Here is a 27,053-nt window from a genome sequence, read left to right as displayed (position 1 = left end):
TTCAAAGGTGAATTAAAATAATAAAATATAATGTGAGTTATTACAGGCGATGAGAGCCAGTGATTGTAGTCATTATTTGGTATAAAAGCAGCATCCAGCAAAAGTAATCCTTAAGAAGCAAAGATGGGCTAAAGATCACTGGTCTCTGTGTGGAAAATTATTGCAATTTTTGCCAGTTTAAATCACATTGTCTTCATTAGTTTAACACATTATTAGTCTCAATTGTCCCTTTTTCTTTGATGTGTATTGATAATATCCAAGATATATGAGATATCCATACATCTCTAACTGTAACTTTTCTGACACCTCCTCCTTAAAGCCCAAAAAGTCAGGTCAGGTCTCCCTTGAAAAAGAGATTTTATCTCAAGGGACTTCCTGTTTTAAATAGTTACAAGGTTAAAAAAAAAAGAAAGAAAGAAAGAAAGAAAGAAAGAAAGAAAGAAAGAAAGAAAGAAAGAAAGAAAGAAAGAAAAGAAAGAGAGTGAGAGAGAGAGAGAGAGAAAGAGAAGAAAGAAAGAAAGAAATGGTTGTATAATTACAGATGAAATTAACCAGATTAGACAAAATATGAAATCTATAGTGTTCATACTATCTACAATTCAGTAAAAATAAATAAATAAATAAATAAATAAAAATAAAAATACATTTTAAACTCTTATTTATTTTGTATTTTCTGTCTCTACTTTTTCTTATTTTGGGTTGCACGTACAATAAATATTGAGGCAAATCATGAATTAATCTGACAAAGCTTTGCTATTTTCTTATCCTTCAACTTTAATTATAAAACCAGTGAGCTAGCACATTTCTTTCGCCTCTTCCTCTGTTTTTCAGACTGACATTTCTCGACCTAATGAGGACTGCTGCATGTATGTGTACACTTCATAGGATCTAATCAGAGTTTAAATGTCATATAAATAAGCGTGAAGACATAACACAGAAATTATCATTGTGGAAAGAATGCAAGTAATGCAGGAAGAACAACATAGCAGGAATAGACAATGTGTTAGAGCTTTTTACTAAAAATGCATGAATTTAATGGTGTTTTTCTAAATTTCACATTTATTCCTGTTGTGTTCTGTGTTAAAAAACAACAACAACAACAAAAACAACTGAAAACCCTTTCTCTGAATTGTAAAAGAACTCTATACTCATTAAATGTTTCAGGCAACTGTCAGGCTTTACTTATTTTCAGTGAAAATATTGTTTCTTCTCCTGGCAGGGTACTGAAAGTGGAAATCCTGGAATGTGAATTCATAACAGCTGCTCTGAGAAAAACTAAGGACAGAGTATTCACAAATGAATTTGTATCAGTCAGTGTGCACTCTAGTCTATATACACTGAAAGAGTTGTCTTCTTTACAAATTGAAATGATGTTACTATTGGGTAATTCTTTTATTTACTTAGGTTTGGCTCCAAAGGTCTGGTTCTACCAGCTTTTTGCCTCTTAAAAAAGCTCCCAAAGCCTGGATGAAAGTCATTTTCATGTCAAAATCCATAGAAGTAGATGTGATTCTCAGTTTAGGTCTTTGTGCTTTTTGTGTGATTGCAGTTTGTTCTTCTGTTTTGTGCAGAGGTTCTTCAAGACCCTCCCCAGTTTCTTCCTCAAATTACAGAGGAAGTGGTTTAGACATCATTGTGGGCAAAAGTGGAGTTCATACGTAACTGGGAATGTTACATAAGGGCACTTTAGTGTAGACCTGCCTTGTAAGTTTCAGTCAGACAGATAAGACTGGTGCGAGCACTCAACGGGCCTGGTTATAAAGATAGAAAGAGAGCAAAAGAAACATTTTAGAGTGGCTGATGCACTTAGGCTTCATCTGGAAGACCAGGAGAGAACTTACAGACTTATTCTTGACTTTGGATCCAGATGTTTGAGAAGATTTTATCTGAAAACTACAAGAATATAACAGGAGATCAGAGGCAGAGAATTACTAGATTTGTGGACAGCACATCAGAATATGCACATGAGGTAATGGAGGAGTGACAAAGGATGTTTACACAGTAATACTGAGACCAAGCAGGAAGAGGTGTGCTCACAGTTCATGTTTATGGTCTGGGAAGAGAAAACCAACAGTGAATGTTTGTCCAAGAACCAAAAGCCACCTGAGGAGACAGCTGCAGGAGACAAGACTCCAAGAGGAATCGGCTCACTGAGCTTACTTGGTTCATTTAACAGATTTTGACTTCTTGTTCTTGATTTCTTGACGCTCACTTTGAACCCTCTCAGTCATGTCACGAGAAGGAGAGTTGAGCTACACCGAAGCCATTCAGAGGGCTGAGGCTTCTATCACTCGTTTCCCTCTCATTCCAGTGAGAGGGATCCCTCTCATGAACTACATTGCAGAGAACTGGGATTCCATCTGGGCTTTCCGTCCTGATCCTTCAGACCTCCTCATTGCTACTTATCCTAAAGCAGGTACTCAGACTTTTCTACACATTCAGATAACTAATCCAGTTCTTTGTTTTGGACTAGCATTGTTTATTTCTGTGAACAAGGCATAATTCTGGTAATGGAAGAGATTTTTTGCTATTGTGATGCAGATTCAAGATGAGATTTCTCTTGTTACCTCAAAGGAAAATATCCCATTAAGCTCAGTGTTTGTGGTTTTTTGTAAGGGACCACATGGACCCAGGAGATAGTTGATCTACTTTTACACAATGGAGATGCAGAGATCTGCAAGCGAGCCCCCACACCGGTCCGCAGCCCTTTCCTAGAGATCTGCTCCCCACCCCCCATCCCCTCAGGTATGTATTTATAGAACTTGATTATGAACATTGCACTCTGTCCAACTTAGATTTTATCTGAGTGTGTTTTTTTCCTCAACATTTATTGAGGGTTTGAATGTACCATGTAGTGACTGACAAATCCAGTTTGTAAAGGAATGTTTTCATAACAACTTGTTTCTTACTTTAGATCAGGGTCAGTGAGTGATTAACCCATTAACATTTCCCTCATTTTCCCTTAGTGCCAAAACACCCAAATTATCCAATAAAAAGCATGCAATGCCTGACATAAATCTAGTTTTCAACCAGTGTGTAAATAATGGTCATCTCTCATTTACTATGGGGATATTTAACTCTATTTCTGAAATGATAAAAACAGAACATCTGCTTTGAGTGATATTTCTGGTCACTTGATGAACTTTTATGGTTACTTGTAATGTGAAATGGATAAACTCTTTGGCACACACAAGGAAACAACGAAACACCGGTCATGGGGGAAAAAAAATTGACTGTTTCTTCTCAACATTGATTCAGATAAATTCTGGATAATTATTGCTATTTTAGGTCTATTACAGTTAAAAGAAAAACCTAGAGCTATATTTGTGGTGACTTCTGATTTTCCCCCACATTTATCCTTTCCTAAGTGATATATCACCATTTCTTATAATATTATCTTCTGCATTTCAGATTTTTTAGTGAAATGTGGGTATTTTCCTATATTTATTTTACTCATCATGTATATGCTCATAAAAGTTCAGAGAAAATTCAAAGGTCATTATTTAAAAGCAGAGAAAACTGAGGATAAAGTTACTTTTTCTGTAAAATATATCATCAAATGAACATAAAATAAAGTGTCTATAGCCACTGTCATTGGTAAAACTTTATGGGTTTTATTAGTGAATCAATGTTGTAGAAAATGGCAATGTTTCCACATTCACAATGGAGACTCTGAGCATTCAAATGGGTCATATCTGATGCTGCTGAAAATCTGAGAAACTTAATTTTGTCTGAATTATTTCAATGTTTTGAAAGGATTAGTGGCTAATATGTTATTAAGCATTTTAGATCAGTACAGGGTGGGGAAGCAAAATTTACAATATTTTGAGGCAGGGATTGAAAGACAGTGTATGACCAGTTAGTTTATTGAAAGTCATGAGAATTTATTTGCCACAAGAAAATTTACATAATAGAAAATGTCTTTATTCTATGTGTCCTCCTTCTTTCTCAATAACTGCCTTCACACGCTTCCTGAAACTTGCGCAAGTGTTCCTCAGATATTGGGGTGACAACTTCTCCCATTCTTCTTTAATAGTATCTTCCAGACTTTCTCGTAATAGTTTTGCTCATAGTCATTCTCTTCTTTACATTATAAACAGTCTTTATGGACACTCCAACTATTTTTGAAATCTCCTTTGGTGTGACGAGTGCATTCAGCAAATCACACACTCTTTGACGTTTGCTTTCCTGATTACTCATATGGACAAAAGTTTCGGAAAAGGTATGGATAATAGTGTTAGGTATGATTATGACATGAATATATGTTTGGTTTCAAAACAATTGACGTAGTGCCTGCTGAGAAAAAACAACTAAATGTTCATTGTAAATTTTGCTTCCCCACCCTGTAGATACTTTTGGTCACTAACTTAATAATAGAGACTTCCACTTCAGTACGATCCCCTGTAAAAAAATTAAAAAAAAAAAAGAACCAATAAGGGTTGAAAATGAAAACTGTTAAGATTGGGAAAATAACTTTACTTCTTTGGAACTGATTCAGTAAAAGTCACTTATTAATGAAGGAACAGCACTTAAATGGACGCTGATAAGGAGCTAAGAAATATTACTTTTCCTACATTAAAATTCTGAAGCACACCATGAGTGGAAAACATTTTCAACATTCCTGCAAACATGAGCTAAAAAATAGAAAATCCCTTGTATTTAAATAAATAATAAAATGCACTAATCATATGAAATCATGACGGTTGAAAAAGAACAAAGCATTGTACTGACGGCATTACTACTGTATGCTCCTCAGTCAGCCTGCAGGTTAATCATTATTTTACCAGCTACTGGGCATTGATCTACAGAAAAATGGTTGCACATTTCCATATCTATGGAGACGCCCACCAAACACAAGTCTGTGTGAAATAATACAGTGGCTCAAAGTTTATACATTATTGTAACCTAACATCCCAACCTAACAAAGCCATGGGGTTTCTCAGCAGGTCATGACCCCTGATTAAATGTAAATGAATGTGATCAGACAAGAAAAAACACACTTAAAATCAATGTAAGGTTACAAAGGATCCGTGAAATACCTGGTTCTCATTGTTTTAAAGTGGGGTTTGTAGCACAGTGTTGAATATTTATAGTATTCAGCACTATTCAACATATTTAGATAGTATAAGAATGGATGTATAAATGTTTTTCCTCAAATGTGTGGTTCTTTAGGTCTTGATCTCCTGAAGGAAATGGACCCCCCAAGAGTTATCAAGACGCATCTTCCTTTTCAGCTGGTGCCTCCTGCATTTTGGGAAAACAAGTGCAAGGTGAGGCTCAATGTCACAGGTTGGACCGAGAGCAGTTTATTGCTTTAGAGTGAACAGTTTAAGGAGGTAAAAGGTTGCTGATATAATGCACATAAACATAGTGCAGTAGTAAGTTAACAACCCACAGCTGTGCCTCCAATGACCTTTTAACCATATTGTTGTAAATAATCCCTTTTTTATATGATCCCGATTGTGTGTGAAGGCGATCTACGTGGCACGCAATGCCAAAGACAACCTGGTGAGCTACTATCATTTCGACTGCATGAACCTAACCCAGCCGGAGCCGGGGCCGTGGGGGGGCTACATCCACAAGTTCATGCGAGGAGAGTGTAAGTAGATTAGAGCACATTCCTGTGTCATTTTACCTTCAGTCAGATGGTTTATTTTATTTGCACAAAGGTTCAAATCAAAGGGACAAAATGGGTGGAGTGTATGGCGGCTGTGTCTGGTACAGCTCCCCCACCTCTGTGTATGTTCAGACACTTAGAATGTATTAAAATGACTCCATGGCACCATCAAAAAAACAAGTCACTTAAGGAATCCAGTATGCCTCACTGGACATGATGAGATTAAAGTAACCAGCTGCAGAACGCTGCCAAACCCTATCAGAACAGGAGAAAGGAGACACACAAAAAAAAAAAAAAATGGAGACAATATCCCCTCAGGTCTGCAAAATAATTTAAACTACTTTATTATTTTGCAGATCTTTGTTTTCATAAATTACAATTTAGACAAAAATAAGGTACAATAAGTAGCTTCTGTTGTATAAAAGGTTAAAAAGATCCAGTTGATGTGTTCTTTGTGTGTGAGTTTTTGCTTTTTTTTTTAGTTAGGTTTTCTGAACTGTGGCTCCTAATTTACAAAATGTACTAAATTATTACACTGGTCTACAAGTAAAATGCAGAATCCATAATAAAAGTAGTGAAACTTCATCAAGTATGAGTCACTAATAAAGACAAATTAAGTCAAAAATGTTTGTTTGCAGTTTTGGGTCAAAATGTAAAATTCGGAGAATTAATGAGAAAATGGGTTTTACTCAAAAAGAACATTTGACTCAGAGCAACAGATCTACTTCAAAAAATACATCACTACAATGCATTTACTTTTCAGGCTCTTTCCAATAAAAGATTTATAAATATATTGCATAAATGTGCAAACCAATATATAAATGTGTAGTAACACTTTGTCAGCAAATCAGTAGTTTTGCCATTTGTTTTCCAATTCAACCTGTTAAAGTATGTAAGATTTAGCACATTTAATCTGAGGGAGATCATTTCTAAAAAAATATATATAATAATAATAATAATAATAATAATAATAATAATAATAATAATAATAATAATAATAATAATAATAAAATAAATGTAGACCAGTGTTAAAAGTATATTTATCATTAACCAAACCACTTGCTGTGGCTCAGTTGGTAGAGTAGTTTTTCACAAACTGGAAGGTTGATCGTTCAATCTCTAGCCCCGGTCCAATTGCTGAAGTGTCCTTAAGCAAGACACTGAACCTCAAGCTGCTCCCAGTGACTGTTTCACTGGTATTTTGAGTCCTTTTACCTCTGTATTTTGAACTCTTTTTTGAGAGTACCAGCTATTCATCCAACCTTTAAAACACTGAGATCAGACACCAAGATTATTAAATATCTCAAAGTGATGGTTTGAATATTTTTGTTTGTCTAGTGGCGTGGGGTTCCTGGTATGACCACGTGAAAGGATACTGGGCGGAGAAAGAGAAAAGAAACATCCTGTACATCTTCTATGAAGACATGAAGGAGGTAATGTTACCAAGTGAACTTTGTTAATTATGTGTGGTATCACCACTGTTACATACATTATTCTCAAAGCATGGGTGTGTCTCTGTGACCAGAATCCTCGGCGTGAGGTGGAACGCATCATGAGATACCTGGATCTGTCATTACCTGATGAGATTATCAGCAAGATTGTGGAGCTCACTTCATTTAAAAACATGAAGGACAACCCGATGGCCAACTACTCCTGTGTTCCAGCGCCTGTTTTTGATCAATCCATCTCCCCCTTCATGAGAAAAGGTGTGTGTGGTAATGCTTGATCAAAAATAAAGCAAGATAGGACAAGTTTTTAAATGCAAAAACATCATCTACGGTGAATAAAATGCAACCACTCCCCCTCTATCTAGTGGAATAAGTCATTCATATCATTTATTTAAGTGAAAGTACTAATACCACACTCTGAAAATCCTACTCTATGAGTTCTGTTGTCTAAAGTACAATCAGAAAAATGCAGTTAAAGTCTGAAAAGTAAACATACTCAATATATGATGCGTTGGGTTCATTTTACAGCTGAATTAATGTATGTATTGCAGATGTTTAATCCTGACAGCACTAGAAATACTTAATATACTGTTGAATACTTAAATCTATAGCAGCAGTTTATATTCTACTGATGTTTGTTGCATCTCTGTCGCGAGAACCACAAAACTCTTTAACTTAAATAAGAAAAAGTCTGTTTTGAGCTTTATGATAGTGCATTCTCCACCTAATTCAAGACAGTTTTTCAAGAGTTTCAGTTTAAGACAGAGGTGAATTTTATCAACACATACAGTAACACTCATAAACATTCAGATACATCAGATTTTGGTATAGGGCACGTGGTTTTCATTTGGCAGGAAGAGTAAGTGAAGCCAAGTCTAACCTCAGTTGTAAAAGTACATTTACCTTGTAGATGCAGTGGAGTACAGGTTGCTTGTTGTAGAAATACTCCAGTTAAGTATATGTAAATGAACTATAAGCTATCTGTCAACAGAAACAACACATTGTAAGCTGCATATACAGTTAAAAGTCTATATAAATGCCATACATCACCAACCTCAGGCCTCTATAATCCACTGGTGCCCTCTAGTGGTTTTGAGATTTTGCATGGACCAAACAAGACACATAAAAGGGTACATAGTTAATTATTTTTTTAACGTATTGTTGTTGATTTCTCTTATTTTCTCAATATGCAGGTGAAGTTGGTGACTGGACAAACCATTTCACACCTGAACAATCAAAGATGTTCGATGAAGATTATGAAAAGCAAATGAAGGATGTTAAAATACCTTTCAGGACCCTCATCTAAAGGATTAGAGGTTTTCCACTTTGCTGCAGCTTTACAAACCAAAGACAGATGAACTGACATGTACTATCGGAAATGTTGGTACTAGCTGAATGCCCAAAAAAATAAAATGAGAGAATCTGATGCTGTTTGGCTCACTTTTCAGGCTAAACAATATAATTAGTGCACCTCTTGATTTGTATAGACAAAATCTGCCAAATGTATGAATAAAAACGTGCTCCACAATTCCAAAAGATGAGTTTGTAATCATCACTTTATTGCAGCTTATAACGTAAACAATATATATATAAGACCAAAAGTGTTGTGACTGAGTGGACATGTCCATTTATGTCATGAGACCTTCAACAGAGTCCACTGACTGCATGGAGCCTATAGAGAGTGCTGGCAGCTGGAGGCATGTGGTTTTTCTGCCCATATGAAGTCATTTTGCAACCCTACACCACACTGTACAGTGCCCAGTCGAAAGAAAGCAGGGAGGCTGCACAAGACACAGGCAAACACAGACTAAAGTCAAAGTAATGAGCTGGAAAGTCAATCATATGAAAATGGACAGAGGACACAAAAACACAACAGGTGAGAATATCCAAGTTTAACAAAAAATCACTTTTTAATACATACTTTATTTCTTAGAATAAAATCTTAAATATTTTAATACTTTATCAACAGGGATACTTCCCTTCATTTTAAGTCGATATCTTTTCTTATATAGCTATTTTTATGTAGATTTTTTTTTAAACAAGTTTTATTTGGTTTTTTTTGTACATTTTATTGTGTTTTCTCCTCTCTCTTCTACTGGTTGGCTCACTATGGCTCCCCTCTTTGGATATGATCTTCCCCTCTCGCTTCTCCGTCTCGTTCTCTCCAACCCTTAAGATCCACTTCTTCTACATCTCTATTTAGCCTCTTTACCTAGTGGAGAGGGAAGTGATGAGTTAGAGGGGGAAAAGGTTTCACTCAATGGAAACAGAACAAAATGAACCCGTCAGACAAGTACAGCTGAAACAATCTTTGCAAACAATGACTGATGAATAATGCAGGCAAAAAAAAAAAATCTCAAGCATGAAAATTCTTCTTCAGGGCAGGTCATGAGGAATGGGTTGTTGGTAGGCCTACATCCGGTAATTCTCAGGTCTGTATAGGAGCAAATTAAGAAATCATAGGGCCCTGAGCAATAAGGTCCTATGGCCCCTCAACCACCCAACTTACATTGAATATACATCATGTAAAGGGGGGTTTGGGGGCCCCTCCCCTGAGAAAATTCAGAAAATTATAGCTCCTAAAGTGCCTTTCCTTTTAATTTCAGATGGAAACTACTTGTTTGAGTATTGCACAAATACAGTACAGTTCTGCTCATTAATCCACCACTGGATCTGCATTAGGAAGTATGAGCTGACCTTTCAGTGGTGATGTAATAAGGCTTGGTTTGGCCTTTCACTTCCCATAAATAAGAGGTCAGGGCCAAAACAACATTAACACATATAATCTTATTTTTTCGCTGCTGTTTAATTCACATTGGACAACTAACTCTATGTCTAGAATCACTTTGAGAAAGAGACAGAGAGAGAAAGATAGATACGTCGCGATACTTATCTTGGTCGAGAGCAAGAGGTTCATCAAAGCCCAGGTCGAAGCCCTTCATATTGTACTGGATCTTTTTGCATGCATGATATGTACACCCCCACCGACCCTTTTGCTGATCGCCACACGCCAACTATAAGCTTTTAAATAAGCTGTACTCAAGTTTGTTGTTTGTTTTTTTTTTTATGTCTATATGAATCTAATAAAAGCAGCCAGCAAGTTACTAAACTATTATAGTTGGAGTTAATTTTGCCTACCACTAAATGTCACGTTATAGTACAGTAATATTGTCAGTACATTACAATAAAAATTTAAAGTGGTGAAATGAAACAAAATTTTGTTTCATCATTGTCTTTTTGGTTATCAATGCCAATAACAATCAGAAAAATGCTGAAAATGTTAAAAAAAACAAAAAAACAATATATCTTAAAAATATAGGATGTGTTCTGTTTTTTATGCTGCAACACAAGCAATCACTCTTTAAGAATAAATAAATACATAGACTGATTGATAAAATCTGGATAAAAATAATCAATTTTCTAAATAAAAGCTTTTGTATGGGCATCAGCACTATACAGCATTTTGCACAGCATTACCAGAACAGGCACTGGCCACACCGCTGCACTACTGAAGACATAAAACAACGCAGCAAACATGTTGCAATGCTGACAACGACAGCAGCAACTCAGAGGTGATTAAATAACCTTCTGAGGCATCTCACATGTCAATGGATATAATAACGAACAAAGACCTCAAGGGAGAGCATTGAAAACAGAGCTCAGCACCCTGAGATCTCCCCCTACAACACCCATTTGACTTTGTGATGGATTTGTAATTAATTAATTTTGTTAATGGGTAGTAGGAGATCCCAGACGCTGATACATTGACAAAATTTTAACATACAGTGGGAGCATACTGCATGCCAAAAAACACAGACGTATACAAACATACATTCAGAGAACCACTAGCTTTGTAAGCTGTGGAATACCTTGGTTTAGTTACAGGCTAAAGGTGGTAGGATGATTTAATTAGCCTGGAAATCAACAGAAAGGTGTGAGTGAGTTAAAGATGAAAACAGATAATGAGTGATGAGAAAGACAGAGCAGGTAAAGACAGATAATCACACATATGATGGATTGAACAATAGATGACGAAATAGATGGCATGGTAGTATGAGGATGATGTAATGTAACGGAGAACAACATTAGGAGGAATTACACTTTGTTAAGATATTAATATTGTAATTTAAAAAAAGATTACAGTATTAATCACTTAAAATTAAAATGGTTTAAAGGGGGATAATAGCTATTATCTTATCAAATATGCTGTATCTCTTTCAATTTCAGATGTTAGAGTGAAGATGCAGAAATGTGATTACTTACTCTCAATGTAGTTACGGGCAACGAACTTCAGCACCTCATCAATGAGGATGACGGGGAAGGAAAGCTTCAGGACCATCATCCATTGCTCTGTGCTCAGATGGGTCAATTTGAAGATCATCTGAAGGGGTAGAGAGGTAAAGAGTGAGTACTGCTGGAGGAGTAGGGTAGGAAAACCAAACTTAAACTAAACAAATATTAAGAATATTGATGAATAAAATTAATGTTTTTCCACTGGCCTGGGGTCTTAGAGCTAATTGTAGCAAGGAGAATATAGATGACTTACGGGCAGAGGATCAACATAGATGATCATGAAGTGCAGGGACATGGAGAGGGTCATGGCAGCCAGCAGCCAGAAGTTGCTCCATGGGGGCATGCGGACCAGAGACTGGTTCTCAGACAAGCTGTAAAAGGGGAAAAAAAGGAATTATTTAAGTTTGATGTGATATCATTCCTGTTTCTGCACAGATGTTTTTATGTCTGCAATACTTTTACTGTAGCCCTACTCAGTGCTAATTAGAAAACATTCCTTAAATCTTGTTTTGACAAATTTTTAGTTGTACCTGTTGAGAGCGTTGCACATCTCAATGGTGACAAGCACAGACAGAGCCATGGTCATGGGAGGAGCAGCCTCAAAGATCTCGCAATCGATGCCAGTGAAGTCCTCATTCTCCTCGTGGCACTGCATGAAGTGAGACTGTAGAGGACAGGAGAGGTGAGGTTAGTGTGTGTCTAAATGTGAATATCTGTCAACAGTGCCATAAGAGAGACGTGATGACCTACCAGCTGGTGGTAGGTGACACCAGGGCCAGTGGGATCGTACAGGAACCACCAGGCAGCACCACCAACAGTGGCAGCACCGACGTATCCTATCAGGGAAAGATAATAAAGTTCATGTAGATAAGATAACACCTGCTGTGTTTCTCCTGCATTCAGTAAAAAAAGAAAAACACAGCTCTACCTACCGCCAATGGCCATGTATCTGAAGAACAGCCAGCCAGAGATGAGGGGCTCCTTGGGGGAACGTGGGGGCTTGCCCATGATGTCCAGATCAGGGGGGTTGAAGCCCAGAGCAGTGGCTGGCAGACCGTCAGTCACCAGGTTGACCCACAGCAGCTGGACGGGGATCAGAGCCTCAGGCAGACCCAGGGCAGCAGTCAGGAAGATACTGAGAGTGAAAAAAGACGTAAGATAGAGAACAAAAACAGAGCAAACACACAGAAGGACGCACTACAAATGAATCTGAATATATTGGGGCCAGAGTGATGCATTTGACTCTAAATAACTGTCGCTGATTTGAGGCTCTGCTGTCACTCACCAGACGACCTCACCGACGTTGGAGGAGATGAGGTAGCGGATGAACTGCTTCATGTTGTTGTAGATAGCACGGCCCTCCTCAACAGCAGCCACAATGGAAGAGAAGTTGTCGTCAGCCAGGACCATCTCAGAGGCAGACTTGGCAACGGCAGTGCCAGAGCCCATAGCGATGCCGATCTCGGCCTTCTTCAGGGCAGGGGCATCGTTCACACCATCACCAGTCTGTGTAGGCAGGAGAGGCAGTTGAACTCGGACCGCTTAACAGACTTCATGAATACAAGTACTCTGTATTTGTTGAGTTTTGGTTCTATTGTGAGCCTTTCAGCACTTACCATAGCAGTAATGTCATCATAACCCTGCAGGAATTCAACAATCTTGGATTTGTGGGATGGCTCCACACGGGCAAAGCAGCAAGCCCTACGGACAGCCTCGGACTGTTCCGTGAGGGGCAGATCGTCAAACTCACGTCCAGTGTAGGCCTTGCCAGAAACATCCTCATCCTCACCGAAGATTCCAATACGACGGCAGATAGCAATGGCAGTTCCCTTGTTATCACCTGAAATATGGAGAAGAGTCAATGAGCTTCTGAAGTGACAACAAAAAAGCAGCACAACATGGAAGTGGACTTTAAAATTCTACAGTAGCTACAATAGTATGCAATACATATTTTTAGAAAAAATGGGGTTCGGAATGTCCCAGCTGATGCTGTTAATGCTAATATACTAATATTGTGATTAAGCTTGTATTTCTATTTACCGTTTAGCCCTAATACAAGGGTATCAAAACATAGACAAATCTGTGACACAAAAAACTAAGAAAAGACAGTAATGACATACTACTAACCAGTGATCATAATGACACGGATTCCAGCTTCCTTGCACAGCTGAATGGAGCCAGTGACCTCCTTACGTGGGGGATCCAGCATACCCACACAGCCAACAAAGGTCAGGTCAGTCTGAAGAGAGAGGTTACAATGGTTTCATTTAGTCTTTGTCAAGGTTGTTATTGTTGTACATACACATTTCAATGTAAAATCCATCAACTTTTAAACTCTCACCTCGTAATCGGCAAACTTGGTGGAGTCCTCAAGGTTCATCTCCTCCAGCTTCAGTGGGGTGTCACGGGTGGCCAGGGCCAGGCAACGCAGGGTGTCACGGCCGGTACCCCAGTCTCTGATAACAGCCATGATCTTGTCCTTGATGGCATTGGTCAGGGGCACACGGGTGGTGCCAACACGCACATATGCGCACCTGTCAATCACACCCTCGGGGGCACCCTGTGGTACAAACAAGTGGAATCTTATGAAGCACGCATTTAGCAGGTTGTTAGATGCAGTACGATAGAAGTGCAGGTGACCAAAGACAGCAAAAAAGAGGAGGGGCAATGAACCTTCACAAACATCTTGGCTCCACCATCGCCCTTAGAGGGGGTGCAGTACACAGACATGGACTTCCTGTCACGGGAGAACTCCAGAGTGAAGTTCTTCTTCATGAGCTGCTTGATCACCTGTTGAACGACACACAAAATGGAAGTTTTTAACCCACATATTTTACAGAAAACCTTTTGGAGCAAGTACAGCTGATCTATTTAACTAGAGGATCCAATTGGTTCACAATTATTAGCAAGTTATCAAATAATCCAAATCAATTTTTAAGTGTATTTATATGATATGGTTTGCACTAGATGTCACCTATAACTGAGCATAACAAAAAAAATTGTTTTGTATGTACTTTTAAAAGAATTTTAGCATTTATTCCCTGGAAAGTTATGCGTGAACTCTAATGACTTATCTGGAAAAAAGCCTTCTACTTATTTCTTGAATTTTTAAGTCCATTGTAAACAACTTGTGAGTTCTTTAGCTGTTGTTGGTCATTGCTGCACAGGTGGAGCTGACCAATCAGAACAGAAAAAGGCAGCCTCACTACTCTATTAGCTGACTATAAATTTTACACATATAGAAAATGGTAACAGGGAACTTACTGTGCAGCAGGCGTTGGCTCTCTCAATTCTGCTCAGGTTCTTGACGTTGGAGTTGAACACATTCATCTTCTCAACCAGGCAGCACAGGGCAGTCTCAGTAGCCTCACCGACCTTCTCATAGATCTTCTTGGACTGGAGAAATAGAATAAAGAAGCGTTTAACTGTGGAACATCAGGATGAAGCATAGCAAACAACACATTTTCAGAATCTGACTTTACCTCATTGTAGTCCAGAGAGGAGTCATTGCACAGAGCGCAGATGGTGGCCAGCTCAACAAGTCCGTCATATGCACTGCAGTTGGTCTTAGCACCACCCTGGGAACTGGAAATCAAATGGGACGTTTCAAATACAGCTCGTGTGTATTTTGATCGATGGCTGAAAATGGTCTTGAATGATAATGCATTGACAACTTACACCTCGCCCTCAGGGGTGTACTTGGAGCCAGAAATATCGAAGGCATCAAGTTCAACATGATCACCATCAACACCCTGGACAATAAACATCTGCAAAGGTAGAAACAAACATAGCTTTAGCTGTGTCTGAAGCACAGTTTTAATAATTTTGCATTTGTAATTGATTTTCTTTTGACCTTTTCTTCATTTTCAGTGAAATGTTAGTTTTTTTGAAAGCAGATATATTAATTAATAGCAAGTCTTTTTGTCTTATAAAGGCTTTTCAAGACGATAATTCAGATTGTGAGGTTTTTTAACCTTGAGAAATGTTCCACAAATTTTAAGCTGCTCATTCATATCAAGACATCCCCTGGACTGTTTCTGATGTTTTCTCACTACTTTCATCCTTATGATAACACGTATAGGCGGACCTGTAAAAGTGCTTCCATCTACTTACATAAAACTGAGCAGAAAAAATATTTCTGATGAAAATTACAAATATCTGTTTTTTGTTCTGTAAAGCCTTAGTTTTTTATGTAAGAAAAATATTTTTTCAAACTTAGTTTTCATTATTTCATTTGCTCTTGTTAATGGCAATAATCTTGGTTGGAGTAAGAGGACACACATTCATCTATATAACTGTAAGTACTCTACCCACCTTGGTCACACACATCTGGTTGGTGGTCAGGGTACCAGTCTTGTCAGAGCAGATGACAGAGGTGCAGCCCAGGGTCTCCACAGAGGGCAGGCTTCTGACAATGGCGTTCTTCTTGGCCATACGGCGGGTACCAAGAGCCAGGCAGGTGGTGATGACAGCGGGCAGACCTGAGAGAAATCAATGAAAACTTTGAGTGGAATAGTGGTATAACCATCAAGGGAAAGGAAAACCCATTTCAAAGCAGCTCCCCTCACCCTCAGGGATGGCAGCCACAGCCAGAGCGACGGCAATCTTGAAGTAGTAGACAGCACCACGGATCCAGGAGCCACCGTGGACGGGGTCGTTGAAGTGTCCGATGTTGATGGCCCAGACAGCAACGCAGATCAGAGAGATAACCTTGGACAGCTGCTCGCCGAACTCGTCCAGCTTAGCCTGCAGAGGAGTCTTCTCCTGCTCAGTGGCAGCCATCTGGTCACGGATCTTGCCAATCTCAGTGGAGACTCCAGTGGCCACAGCGACACCGATGGCCTTGCCAGCAGCGATGTTGGTACCCTGTGAAGAAGAGAGGAAGAGCCAGGTAATGGTAATGCTGGGGAGTAAGTATGCTACAGTGTTGCATAGTTAAAGTACAGAATAAGTGCTAATGCTACTGCTAACGAAGAACCTTTATTGAAGGGGTAACATCTCAGTAAAAAGATTACAAGTAGAATATATATGTTGCTTTGCATCTTTTAGCCCTGGAAGAATGACTTCTGTCTTATTTCAAGAGTGTATGCATCAGCAAAGTTAGCGAGACAAAGTTTAGTACAGCACCATTAAGGAAGGGATGTCTCCTGAGCAGAGTAGGGATGAAGAACTTTTAATAAAACTCTGAAAGCACTTAAGTTTACACTGACACTTGATGGTTTTCCATGTTTCTCACCTTCATTGGAAAGTTAAATTTGTTTGAAACAGTAAAAATAATCAAATGAAATAAGTTCATTTATTTTGATGAAGGGAGTGAAGTAGTTACATTAGTTATAGCATTTTTAACAGGATAAGGAATCATCTGCAACCTTTCAGCTTTCCCAAAGTAACCCATTAGACACACATAGGAAGGATTGACAAGGTAAAGCTTAAAACACAAGAGCGTTGAAAAGACACTTACAGAGAAAAGCATGTTCTTCTTGTCCTGGTTGACAGCCCTGGGGTCAGGAACAGCCTCATTGTGCTTGATCACACTGACAGACTCACCTGAGAGAGGAAGACAGACAATTAGCTTAAAACTGCCAACAGATGCCAAAGATACACATACAGGTAAATAGGAAAATCTTACCAGTAAGGATGGACTGGTCAACACGCAGGGTGGTGGACTTGATGGAAACAATCCTGATGTCAGCGGGGACTTTGTCACCAACTGTGGGAATCACACAGAAGCCATGATTAAAATACAGTCTTTTTATTTCCACAAAGTCATAGAATGCATTAAAATGAATTTTTGTGCCTTTTTACTTAGTGAGTGATGTTTTCAGTCCAATACATTTAACATTGTCCTTTCAATATTCAAATAATACTTCATTAATCTTATCCCTTAATTGAGTGTAGGTGCTTTCTTATTTCATTTTCTTGCATTTACATTTTTATTATTAAACTTACAATCTATCAAAAATATTAATTACCCGAAGTAATGTACTTGCCAACTTTTTGTGAGGAATGGATTTCATAATGAAACAGCCTACATGGTTCAATAAGAATCAACCACACATGGGGGTTGGGACAACCAACCAGAGAAGCAACAGGTGTACATTGACAAATGAACACAAGTGGGCAATGGCAGACAGGGGAGAAGAGGTGCAGCAGGTGCTGGTGAGGGAGAGTATTTATACTCATGATTTTGTTTTCCTTCAGTCAGCATGTTTTCACAGCAGTGCTACCCCGTCCTCCCTTGCTCTCGCTGCCTTAAAAAGACACAGCTTTGCCATCAGCCTCTACTAGACTCATATATCCTGATTTTGTGTCTGTGTGGATAATAAATAAAGCTCATTTCTTCACGTCAAAGTAACTATTTGTATGTTTGCAGTATACATGAAAGTGACAGTTAGCTAGAAATAAAGACATATTGGTATTTCTTACCAGACACCTCAACAATGTCTCCAGGGACAATTTCTCTGGCCTTGATCCTCTGCACACTCTTTCTGTCGGAACGGTACACTTTGCCCATCTCAGGCTCATACTCCTTGAGAGCCTCGATGGCATCTTCAGCATTACGCTCCTGTGAGACAGGCAGACACAAACACAAAATACAGTCAATTGAGAAGTTGATATCAATAAATGTTTACAGAGAATGTGTAATATAACACGAGGGAACCAAATGTACAGTGAAGATAATTACTAAAGGGATGTCAACACAGCTGTTTATTCTTGCTTCAATGTAAACCATACTTGTTTCGTCCTTGGTGTGACTGATGATGTCCTCTAGCAGGATTTGAGTCATTATGTGCAGTAATTATAAGCTGATACACAACACTCTCATGACACGTGTTGCTGAATTTTAAAATTTCAGCATTTTCATATAAAAAAAAGGGATGCGTATAGATCTGCACATTTATTTTATCTAGTTCTGGATAAAATAAGTCGTGCTTGAAGTCATATTAGTAAAAAAATAAATAAATGTTAAAAAGAACACAGATCTTCCCTTAGGAGGTTGTATATTTAAAAAGGAAATCAGGAATGAAGCAGCTGATTTCAACACTTGGTGTGATAACGATAATGTTCCCTCGTTGAGTAATGCCTGACAGCAGTGCCAATTACTTAATGGCGCGCATGAAGAAGGGCATGACTTGCATTACGTGAATCATCCATAGCCTGCTGTCAGAATACATATCATAGTCTGCTGATTTTGACTCTAAATAATCTATATCTATATACATACGTATAGCTATATATCTATATATCATGTGTCGCATGTGATTTATGGCGGAATTTTCAAGTTGGTTAATACATATAAATTCTTTTAGCATTGATCTGTACAAAGTTCATCTTCTCTGTCATCACTAAAACACTCCAATAAAGAATATTTATGAGTTCCTGTATGTTGTAACCACACACTATTTTGAGCATCAAGCTGTAAAAGTGATAGTGTTCATCTTGAGCAATCGCATCTGGGTTCAAAACATGGCAGTAACTGGAACGTGAATACTGGCTGCCACCAGTGCTGTGGATACGTCTCCTTGCTCAATGTGCAGGGCCCCTTCACTGACCTGCCACACTCCAACAACGGCATTAGCGATGAGGATAAGAAGGATGACGAAGGGTTCCACAAAGGCAGTGACGGTCTCCTCACCCTCCTCAAACCAGGCCAGGACCTGTGATCACAGTGGTTCAGAGAAAGCCAGTGTTAGGGCATGAAAAATATCTGAATTTCTTAACTAGTTGTGTTGATGAATTTTGTGTCTTAATATGATTACATAATAATTATTAATTTGATCTCAGGGTCCCATAACTCCTTGCTCCTTCGACTTTTTGCCCTTCGTTCCTTCGCTCAGTCCTGACCTTTCCCGAAGGATTCAGTTTCTCTCCTCAGCTTGAGGCTTTCTTAAAATAAACCCTTGCCCCTCGGCCCCCCTATACTTTCCTGACCCCCGTCTCTCACTTGCTCCTCAATATTCGCCTTCTAAGGCCATCATGACAGCTGCCCGAAAGGGTGAAAGCTGGGCATAGGAATTAATACACCTCCTACAAGCCTTCGCAATCTGTTTGCCTCCTCTCAAGTTGTCATCCTCAAAAATACACGGAGGGGTGGAGGAACTTTGAGGGGGATGAGAAGTTGTCTTGACTAAGTGACCAGACTGAAGTGATCAATTTGCACATGGTTGTTTATCAGATGAGTTTGTAAAGGAGGATTTCAGCCAGTGAGTATTAAGTGTTAAGCCAATAAACCTTGTCTGAAGATATCTTACAAGTACGAAGCCAAGGAATAAAGTGTCAAAACTGATTATGACAAAGTATTCTTGGGAAAACTGATAACTGACCACTGCAATGTCTTGTGGAGTTTGCTGCTACTAATATTATTATCCTATTAGTATTACATTACCATAAAATGTCACTGGGATAACTACAGTTTATAATTACTGACATGAATATGCAAAAAAATTATAGTGGCATTTGTTTGCTTACAAAAGAGATGCAGGCAGCCAGCAGCAGGATCCTGACAAGCAAGTCCTCAAACTGCTCAATGATCAGCTCCCAGATGCTCTTACCTGTGTGGAGAGAAAACATATAGAACTTAATAAGTAATTGTGAGAAAATGCAAAAGAAATGACTGAAATTGGTGGGATAGAGTGTTTTTTGTGCAAAAGATATATATACAGTACGGGTGTATGTTATTGTTGCTACAGATTACACTGTAAAATGTGAGTAGCCTCAAAATACAATACAAATCATGAATTATTGATGGTCTGTGTGCTGTGACAAGTCGAATTTTATCATATTCTATGAACCAAATTGCTGTACTGTCCGCTCTTTAACCATGATTTTGTGCAGAGTCATACTGATATTCTTAGGGCAAATCAGGAGTCTCGGTCGACTTAACCTTCGGTTCAGATGTCTATGTTGTAGAGATGTGGAGATGTGGATAAATGGGTAAATACTCACCCTCCTCAGCGGGCAGCTCTGGATTGGCACACAAAGGTGAAGGAGGGGTGCGTGGAAAAGAGAAAAGGCAGGTTAGTTAAAATGATTAACATTAAGTAAAGATGGGTCATGGAAAGCTTGAATGTTTCAGTGCTTTGTATAGATGATTGTCACTGGTTTCCTTAGTGGATGGATGGAAAGTCCTTAACATCCTTCTTGTCAAAATCCCTTTTGTGCTTTTACATTTGACGTTGCTGTTGCTTTAGATGGATGCCTAAATTCAGTAACTTCCTTCATTTCCTGCATTATAAACCAGTATACACATAAAACAGTCACACTGGCTCGCTAAAATGTAATGCAATCGAAAGATCAGTGTGTAAAGAAAATTGGTGCTACAAAGCCACATTACAAAGCCTTTGGTATCTTATACGCCATTCTACTGGTTATTGATTAGCAATCATATTATACATCATTTAGCTGGAAGCCTTCTAAGGACCTCCCCTTTTAACCCAGCCTAAAATTATCCACCTCTCCTGTTAACGCCCGCCCCATATATCACCCAGGAAGCTTCTTGAGCCATCACCTGTCTCTCTCGCTCTCCAGCCATCTTCTTTGGCTATCTTTAAATAGCTCTTCAAAGCCCTCAAAGTCTCTGCTTCTCAATGTCTCTGCATTTCTACCAGCTGTTGCAACTCCTCTCTAAAAAAGCATCACATGCAAAATCTCAATCCAACCTAACTCAATGGTATCTCAGAAAGCTCCACTGGCGTTGACTCGAGAGGAAGTTTAGCTGAAGTCCTTAAAACTTGGTAGAATATTTTGGATGTAAACACTGCTGCTGAGCTACCGAACAGTTAAGATGCCAGTCTTCATTCAGTAGGCCTCCCACCCTATCCCAGATGCCCACACTCTCACCATTGTAGCCATACTTCTCCAGGTTCTTCTTGAACTGATCGGGAGTGAGACCACTGTTCTCATTCACCCCGAAGTATGCAATGCATTCCTCCGGGGACTTTGTGTGTGCGTTCTCCATCCTTTCTGGATAGACAAGGGATTGGCCGTCTAACCGTGCCTATCCGCGCTCTTTAATTTCTTGTTGTTCTCTGCAGTGTTCACCCTTGTCCACCACCCTCACCTAGAAGTGTGGCACTCTCCAATTCAGGAGTGCTGGACTGACAGAAAGAGCGAATAGTCACACACATGCTCAGGGTTTTATACCACCGAAAGCCTCAGGATGGGTGGACACCCCATCAACACACGCCTCCAAATTCCAGTATGGGATGCATAGTGGGGGGGGGCTCGAGGTGGAGCAATGGGGAGGTGAGATGGTGGACTTGGACAGGAACTGGGTACAAGGTTTGGATTTGGAAAGGGGGTAATACGGTATAGTGGTGTCCAGAATGGGGGATGGGGGTTGGGGTGTGGGGTCGCACCGTGGATGAAAATGAGATCTGTTTTTGGAACATGCATGGTCAGTGGAATAAGACGAAGGGAGAAGGTGAGAGAGCGAGACAGGAGATCATCCAGAAGGGAGGAGGGGGGTGCACTGAGTGACGGCTCAACTGGTTTCTGCTGAGGAAGGTGGCTGAGCCAAAGAGACACAGAGACATTGAAGAGATGGTAGACAAATAATGTAGTCCAAGAAATAGCAGGCATTTCTACATGATAATGTGAGGTAGGAATATACATTCCTCAAGCACAGGGTACAAATCCCATCTATGTTTATAATACAGGACAGTGCATCACAGACATATACATTCAAATGTAGTTTTGGAGAGGCAACTATTCTGACTGACCTACAATCATGATAGTAAATCTGGACAACTAAGATGTGGGAATGGCAGAGAAAAGAAGAAAGTGAGTATGTACTAATGGAATGGTTGCAGGGGGACAGGAATGCCAAGGGGACAGCCAGTATGTCATACTATCGCACCACAGCAGAGAAGCCCCCGCTTGGAGATACAGGAGGATCAAGTTTTATTTCTCTTTTTTTATGAGGAAGGGAAGGCTGTGGGGAGATATGGCACTGCTTAAGTGGATGTGCAACAGATGATCCAGCCACAAACTGCCATTCAGTGAGACACAATGGCCTCTTGTGGTGGATTTAAAGCACTGTATTTATTTTTTTTTACCAAGGAAGAATAAATGATTAATCACAGAAAATAGGCCATGGTGAAGATGTACTTTTTGTTTAACTTACTACTACTTGAATGTTCATTTTCACTTGTAATGTAATTTACATCTTCAAGGTAAATTTTTCTTGTGATAAAGATACTAAAGAGACACAAAAATGTATTTGTAGGCTTTAATCCAGTATAATGCACAATAGTGAGAGCAGAATGTTAATTTACTGCTGATTTGTTTTAACAACAGTAAACAGCAGTAAACAGGTTATTGGGTTGTGCAGACTCCTCTGTGGATATGAGGAATTCAAGTTGTTGTTGCTGATCAATAAACTGACAGGTGTTGCTGTAACAGCAGTGGTCTCTGCTCACGTCTGACAGCTACAGGACACATTTTTACTGCCATAAAGTTACTGATATGCTTAGATGTACAGGGTCACTGGACCACAAATTATTACAGATACCTGAAGTAATGAATACATATAAGAAATAAAACTGCAGTTTATATCCAATAGATGAAAGATTACATAAATAAAAACTAGTATTTTACTAATTACATTCATGTTACATGCTAGTCATCTTTATGCATCATATTTCCTTTGAATGTCATATCAAGCATAAACTGCATGTGCAACACACTTAACCAGGTTAGGTCAAACAGAAAGCATCCGGAGAAACAGGAAACAGCTGCTCATGTCCTTAGAAAGCCATGTGTACCTTCACATAAAGGGAGAACAGGGTCAACAGTTATATAATATACATAGCTCACTCTTAGGTGCATAACAAGATATTCAATCTTAATGTGAAAAAATGAAAACAAAATATTTAGGAAAGACATAAAGCCCTAAATCATGGGATGGAAGACTCCCTGATGTCTAGGGCACCCGACTAGGCAGAGAAATTGATAAAAATTCAGTAACACAAATATATATTTAATCTAATAAATTTCTAATTTAATTTATCATAACAGAGGATTGTTTAGTTTTGAAATAATTAGTAGTTTTATTACAACAAGTTGTTGTTGGCTGTAACTGGTGCTGGTGCGAAAATATATATAGACACCACAATTGTACTTTATGCAAAATAAGTGACATTTATGCAAGCAATAAGATATATATATATATATATATATATATATGTGTGTGTGTGTGTGTGTGTGTGTGTGTGTGTGTATATATATGTATGTATATGTGTGTGTATGTATATATATATATATGTATGTATATGTGTGTGTGTGTATATATATATATGTATATGTGTGTGTGTGTGTGTGTGTATATATATATATATATATATATATATATATATATACATATATATATATATATATATATATATATATATATATATATATATATATATATATATGTGTGTGTGTGTATAGGGTGGGGAAGCAAAATTTACAATGACCATTTAGTTGTTTTTTCTCAGCAGGCACTACGTCAATTGTTTTGAAACCAAACATATATTGATGTCATAATCATACCTAACACTATTATCCATACCTTTTCAGAAACTTTTGCCCATATGAGTAATCAGGAAAGCAAACATCAAAGAGTGTGTGATTTGCTGAATGCACTCGTCACACCAAAGGAGATTTCAAAAATAGTCGGAGTGTCCATAAAGACTGTTTATAATGTAAAGAAGAGAATGACTATGAGCAAAACTATTACGAGGAAGTCCGGAAGATACTATTAAAGAAGAATGGGAGAAGTTGTCACCTGAATATTTGAGGAACACTTGCACAAGTTTCAGGAAGCATGTGAAGGCAGTTATTGAGAAAGGAGGAGGACACACAGAATAAAAACATTTTCTATTATGTACATTTTCTTGTGGCAAATAAATTCTCATGACTTTCAATAAACTAATTGGTCATACACTGTCTTTCAATCCCTGCCTCAAAATATTGTAAATTTTGCTTCCCCACCCTGTATATAAATAAATAAATAAATAACTAAATAAATATATATATATATGTGTGTGTGTGTACAACAAATAAATTAATGACTTAAAAAGTTAATTAATTGAAGATCAAACAATATTTGTAATTTCATTACATTATAAAATTAATTCCTCTTTGCTTTGCGTAGTTTTACACCTCCATCTCTGCTGTTCTCTGATTTCTTACCATTCAAAAGTGTTCCTATCTTATAAAATCTGTAAGTGCTGTACGTTTTTCTTCCCCAATATTCATTTGTTGTACAAAAAAATCCATAAAAAGCCAAGAAGCAGTTTGGTATTCAGGAAAACCTGAGAGCACTTGTCTTTTTATACCAAAAACATGACCTTGTGCTCCTCCACCATTTCTAAAATAGGAAGTTGTCATTGTGGCAGTTTTCAAGTTTCCAGTCAGCTGCTGGTGACCAACTGACCCGGCCCTCTCGCCTGTTGGAGGAGCGACTGCATTCACAGTGAATTATCCATGATGCACGGAAGCAGCAACAAGAGGGGAAAGCACTTACTTTAATGCATATTTTAAGTGGTGGCAGAATTATGCTTAATAAAACATTAAAAAGCCTCAGAGTAAGACGGAGCATAAAATCAGTATAAAGACGCTCTGTCTGAAAAGATGGACAAATATTCATATTGCAAATATATAGACAGCATTATTTAGCTTATACGGTATCATCATCCCATTGGACTAACTGGGATTCAAAAGTGACTGACTTTGATTTCTAAGGGAACTATAATAATGATAATATGGAACAGATGCAGCCTTTCATTAAAAATTTACACAATATTAAATTAACTTTTATTAGTCTGACTTTATGAGCATCTGGATAACTGCTGAACTGTGTCAACACCAGTCAAGTTACTAGTCACAGTCATATACAGCCAAACACATATCTAAATAAATTATAGCCTGAATAAATACAGCTGACCCTGACTAAACACTGACCTAGCCATAAAAATCCAGGAACAAGTTGTCCAATCTTTGGCCTATCTTTTCTCTAGAAGTCATAGTCACTAATTCCAGCTGAGAAATCTAATACTTGCTATCATCAATAATCAGAGCTGAGTTCTGCCAATACTGATAGACTATAGAGTGTCCTATAGGTGCAGATTTATTACCCAGACCGATTAAGCAGCCTGTCTGTGTGGATGAACATGCAAAAGTTTGTTAATGTACAGTTTTTAAATTCAACTATTCTAGATGTGTAAGGCAGGACTATTATTGTTACATGACTATATGTGAACATCTGCCAATAGCTTAATGAAGGGTTTTTTTGTTCTACATACTGCTAAAACATTTAATACTCATGCAGTAGCCTTATCTCTGCTTCACCCAATCTCCAGGCCTCAGCTGTTGTGCAGCCGTTCTGACCTCTGAGATTTGGGGGCTGTGATAGGGGTCAGCCTGTCAGTATCTCCCTCAGGGCAGAGCAGTGACATTTAACTCAATATCCCAGAAGGATAAGGTTTCTCCCTTGCTGCCCTCCATCTTCCGCCTTTGTAGTGTCTGAAGTGTCAGTAGCCTGTGTGTGCAGCCTGTGTTGGGACTACCACTACTAAACCCCTGCAAGCTGGGACACCCATCACCTCTAGCTCCCACTGCAGCGTTAACATGCCACACCCCTGCGCCAGGCTGAGGGATCACCATGTGCCGCCTTGGCCCATCGAGCCCTCCCTCCTCCACTTGTGAACTCTATACATTTTCCCAGTTCTCTACAAGTGTTAAGTACTGAGGGGGTGCAGCTGTATACACGGCCATCTTACGCAACTAAGTCTGTCTGCTGACTTGCACAGCACAAGCAAAGTGAGAGGGACAGGGAGACATTTGTTACTTGAAGACGCGGTGCCAGGAAAGCCCGACATATTTCTATATATTTCCTACAGAAGGTTATTGTCATTAACAGTGCATTCTGTGGGCTGCAGCTGGTCAATATCATCCATTTGAAGGGCCTATAATGAAGTGAGGGAACTCTCATTTAGCTGCTCATAAACACCTTCATTCATAAGTTTTATTGAATACAATCAAGGCCTGTTGTCAGCCTTATGTAACAGATTACAATATTGCTAACAGTCTCCAAAAGAGCCAAAAAGAGAGCTGAGACTGCAGCATCATTATCTGAACTGTGCAGAGGCCTGTTTGCATCAATTAGCTATATGATCTTTAACTTTTAAAGGCAGCAAAATAAATTACACTGCTGATATGTTTACTGGCCAACAGAAGAAAATTCAATAACATAGGACATGTGCTGTATTGACAGTGAGGACATAATTAGTACTGAGCAATAAGGCAATGGATAAAGGAGCTACGGTGTTGGTGTTAGCTGGGTACTTGTTACAGCATTAGCTAATAGTAATAATAGAAGTGGCAGCTGAGTCTCTGAATCCAGAATTCCTCACAAGATATAAATAGAGCAGGTGACACTATGCTGCCGGGTATGGCACCACGACAGCTTTGCGGCTTTTTAATTTCAGAATGCTGGACCTTTAGTTCAGGCTCGTAAAGTGTCATTTTCATCTATTGACACAAAATAAGACAGTGTGACGGAGGGTGCATTTGACTCCATCGTGTCATTGGTATCACTAGGGTACGTTGGGCCCAAAGAGTTCCTCGTTGTTCACACCATTCCATACACTTAGGACTGTACTATATAAGCCACAGGGGAGCCGATGGGAAAGTGAGAGGGTTGTGCGAAA

At 38.8% G+C, this 27,053-nt stretch overlaps 2 protein-coding genes across 3 annotated transcripts; one reads left to right on the top strand and one right to left on the bottom strand.

The window, feature by feature from the left end:
* The first annotated feature begins 1,699 nt into the window (after nt 1–1,699).
* sult1st6 (sulfotransferase family 1, cytosolic sulfotransferase 6) lies at nt 1,700–9,915 on the top strand. The gene is made up of 7 exons (XM_030163415.1): nt 1,700–2,416; nt 2,617–2,745; nt 5,173–5,270; nt 5,473–5,599; nt 6,956–7,050; nt 7,143–7,323; nt 8,259–9,915. Exons 1-7 carry the CDS (start codon nt 2,230–2,232, stop codon nt 8,369–8,371), a joined length of 930 nt encoding a protein of 309 aa, XP_030019275.1. The 5' UTR covers nt 1,700–2,229; the 3' UTR covers nt 8,372–9,915.
* Nucleotides 8,951–21,479, bottom strand: atp2a1l (ATPase sarcoplasmic/endoplasmic reticulum Ca2+ transporting 1, like). Of its 2 annotated transcripts, XM_030163404.1 has the most exons (24): nt 21,199–21,479; nt 20,305–20,322; nt 19,828–19,910; nt 18,912–19,016; nt 17,785–17,923; nt 16,988–17,068; nt 16,820–16,905; nt 15,927–16,224; nt 15,673–15,839; nt 15,037–15,125; nt 14,841–14,943; nt 14,623–14,754; nt 14,032–14,148; nt 13,700–13,918; nt 13,486–13,597; nt 12,975–13,198; nt 12,644–12,864; nt 12,291–12,493; nt 12,109–12,194; nt 11,889–12,022; nt 11,612–11,729; nt 11,329–11,446; nt 10,935–10,979; nt 8,951–9,277 (listed from the first exon to the last, which is right to left on the bottom strand). In XM_030163404.1, the coding sequence occupies exons 1-23, from the start codon at nt 21,314–21,316 to the stop codon at nt 10,975–10,977; spliced, it is 2,976 nt and encodes a 991-aa protein (XP_030019264.1). In that variant the 5' UTR covers nt 21,317–21,479; the 3' UTR covers nt 8,951–9,277; nt 10,935–10,974. The 2 variants fall into 2 exon arrangements, with proteins under 2 accessions (XP_030019264.1, XP_030019263.1); XM_030163403.1 differs by lacking the exon at nt 10,935–10,979.
* Nucleotides 21,480–27,053: the final 5,574 nt, after the last annotated feature.

The sequence above is a fragment of the Sphaeramia orbicularis genome, chromosome 19, assembly GCF_902148855.1.
Source record: "Sphaeramia orbicularis chromosome 19, fSphaOr1.1, whole genome shotgun sequence".
NCBI lineage: Eukaryota > Metazoa > Chordata > Actinopteri > Kurtiformes > Apogonidae > Sphaeramia > Sphaeramia orbicularis.
The sequence above is the reverse complement of the archived record's forward strand: the minus strand, read 5'-3'. Positions and strand labels throughout refer to the sequence as shown.

What these genes read in the sequence shown, in the direction of transcription:
- sult1st6 (XM_030163415.1), top strand. Translation starts at nt 2,230, where the DNA reads ATGTCACGAGAAGGAGAGTTGAGCTACACCGAAGCCATTCAGAGGGCT. An exon ending in TGCTACTTATCCTAAAGCAG is followed by an intron (nt 2,417 to 2,616) that starts GTACTCAGACTT and finishes GTTTTTTGTAAG; the next exon opens with GGACCACATGGACCCAGGAG. An exon ending in TTTGGGAAAACAAGTGCAAG is followed by an intron (nt 5,271 to 5,472) that starts GTGAGGCTCAAT and finishes TTGTGTGTGAAG; the next exon opens with GCGATCTACGTGGCACGCAA.
- atp2a1l (XM_030163403.1), bottom strand. Translation starts at nt 21,316, where the DNA reads ATGGAGAACGCACACACAAAGTCCCCGGAGGAATGCATTGCATACTTC. An exon ending in TGACCAGTCCATCCTTACTG is followed by an intron (nt 16,906 to 16,987) that starts GTAAGATTTTCC and finishes TTCCTCTCTCAG; the next exon opens with GTGAGTCTGTCAGTGTGATC. An exon ending in GAGCCAACGCCTGCTGCACA is followed by an intron (nt 14,149 to 14,622) that starts GTAAGTTCCCTG and finishes GTCGTTCAACAG; the next exon opens with GTGATCAAGCAGCTCATGAA.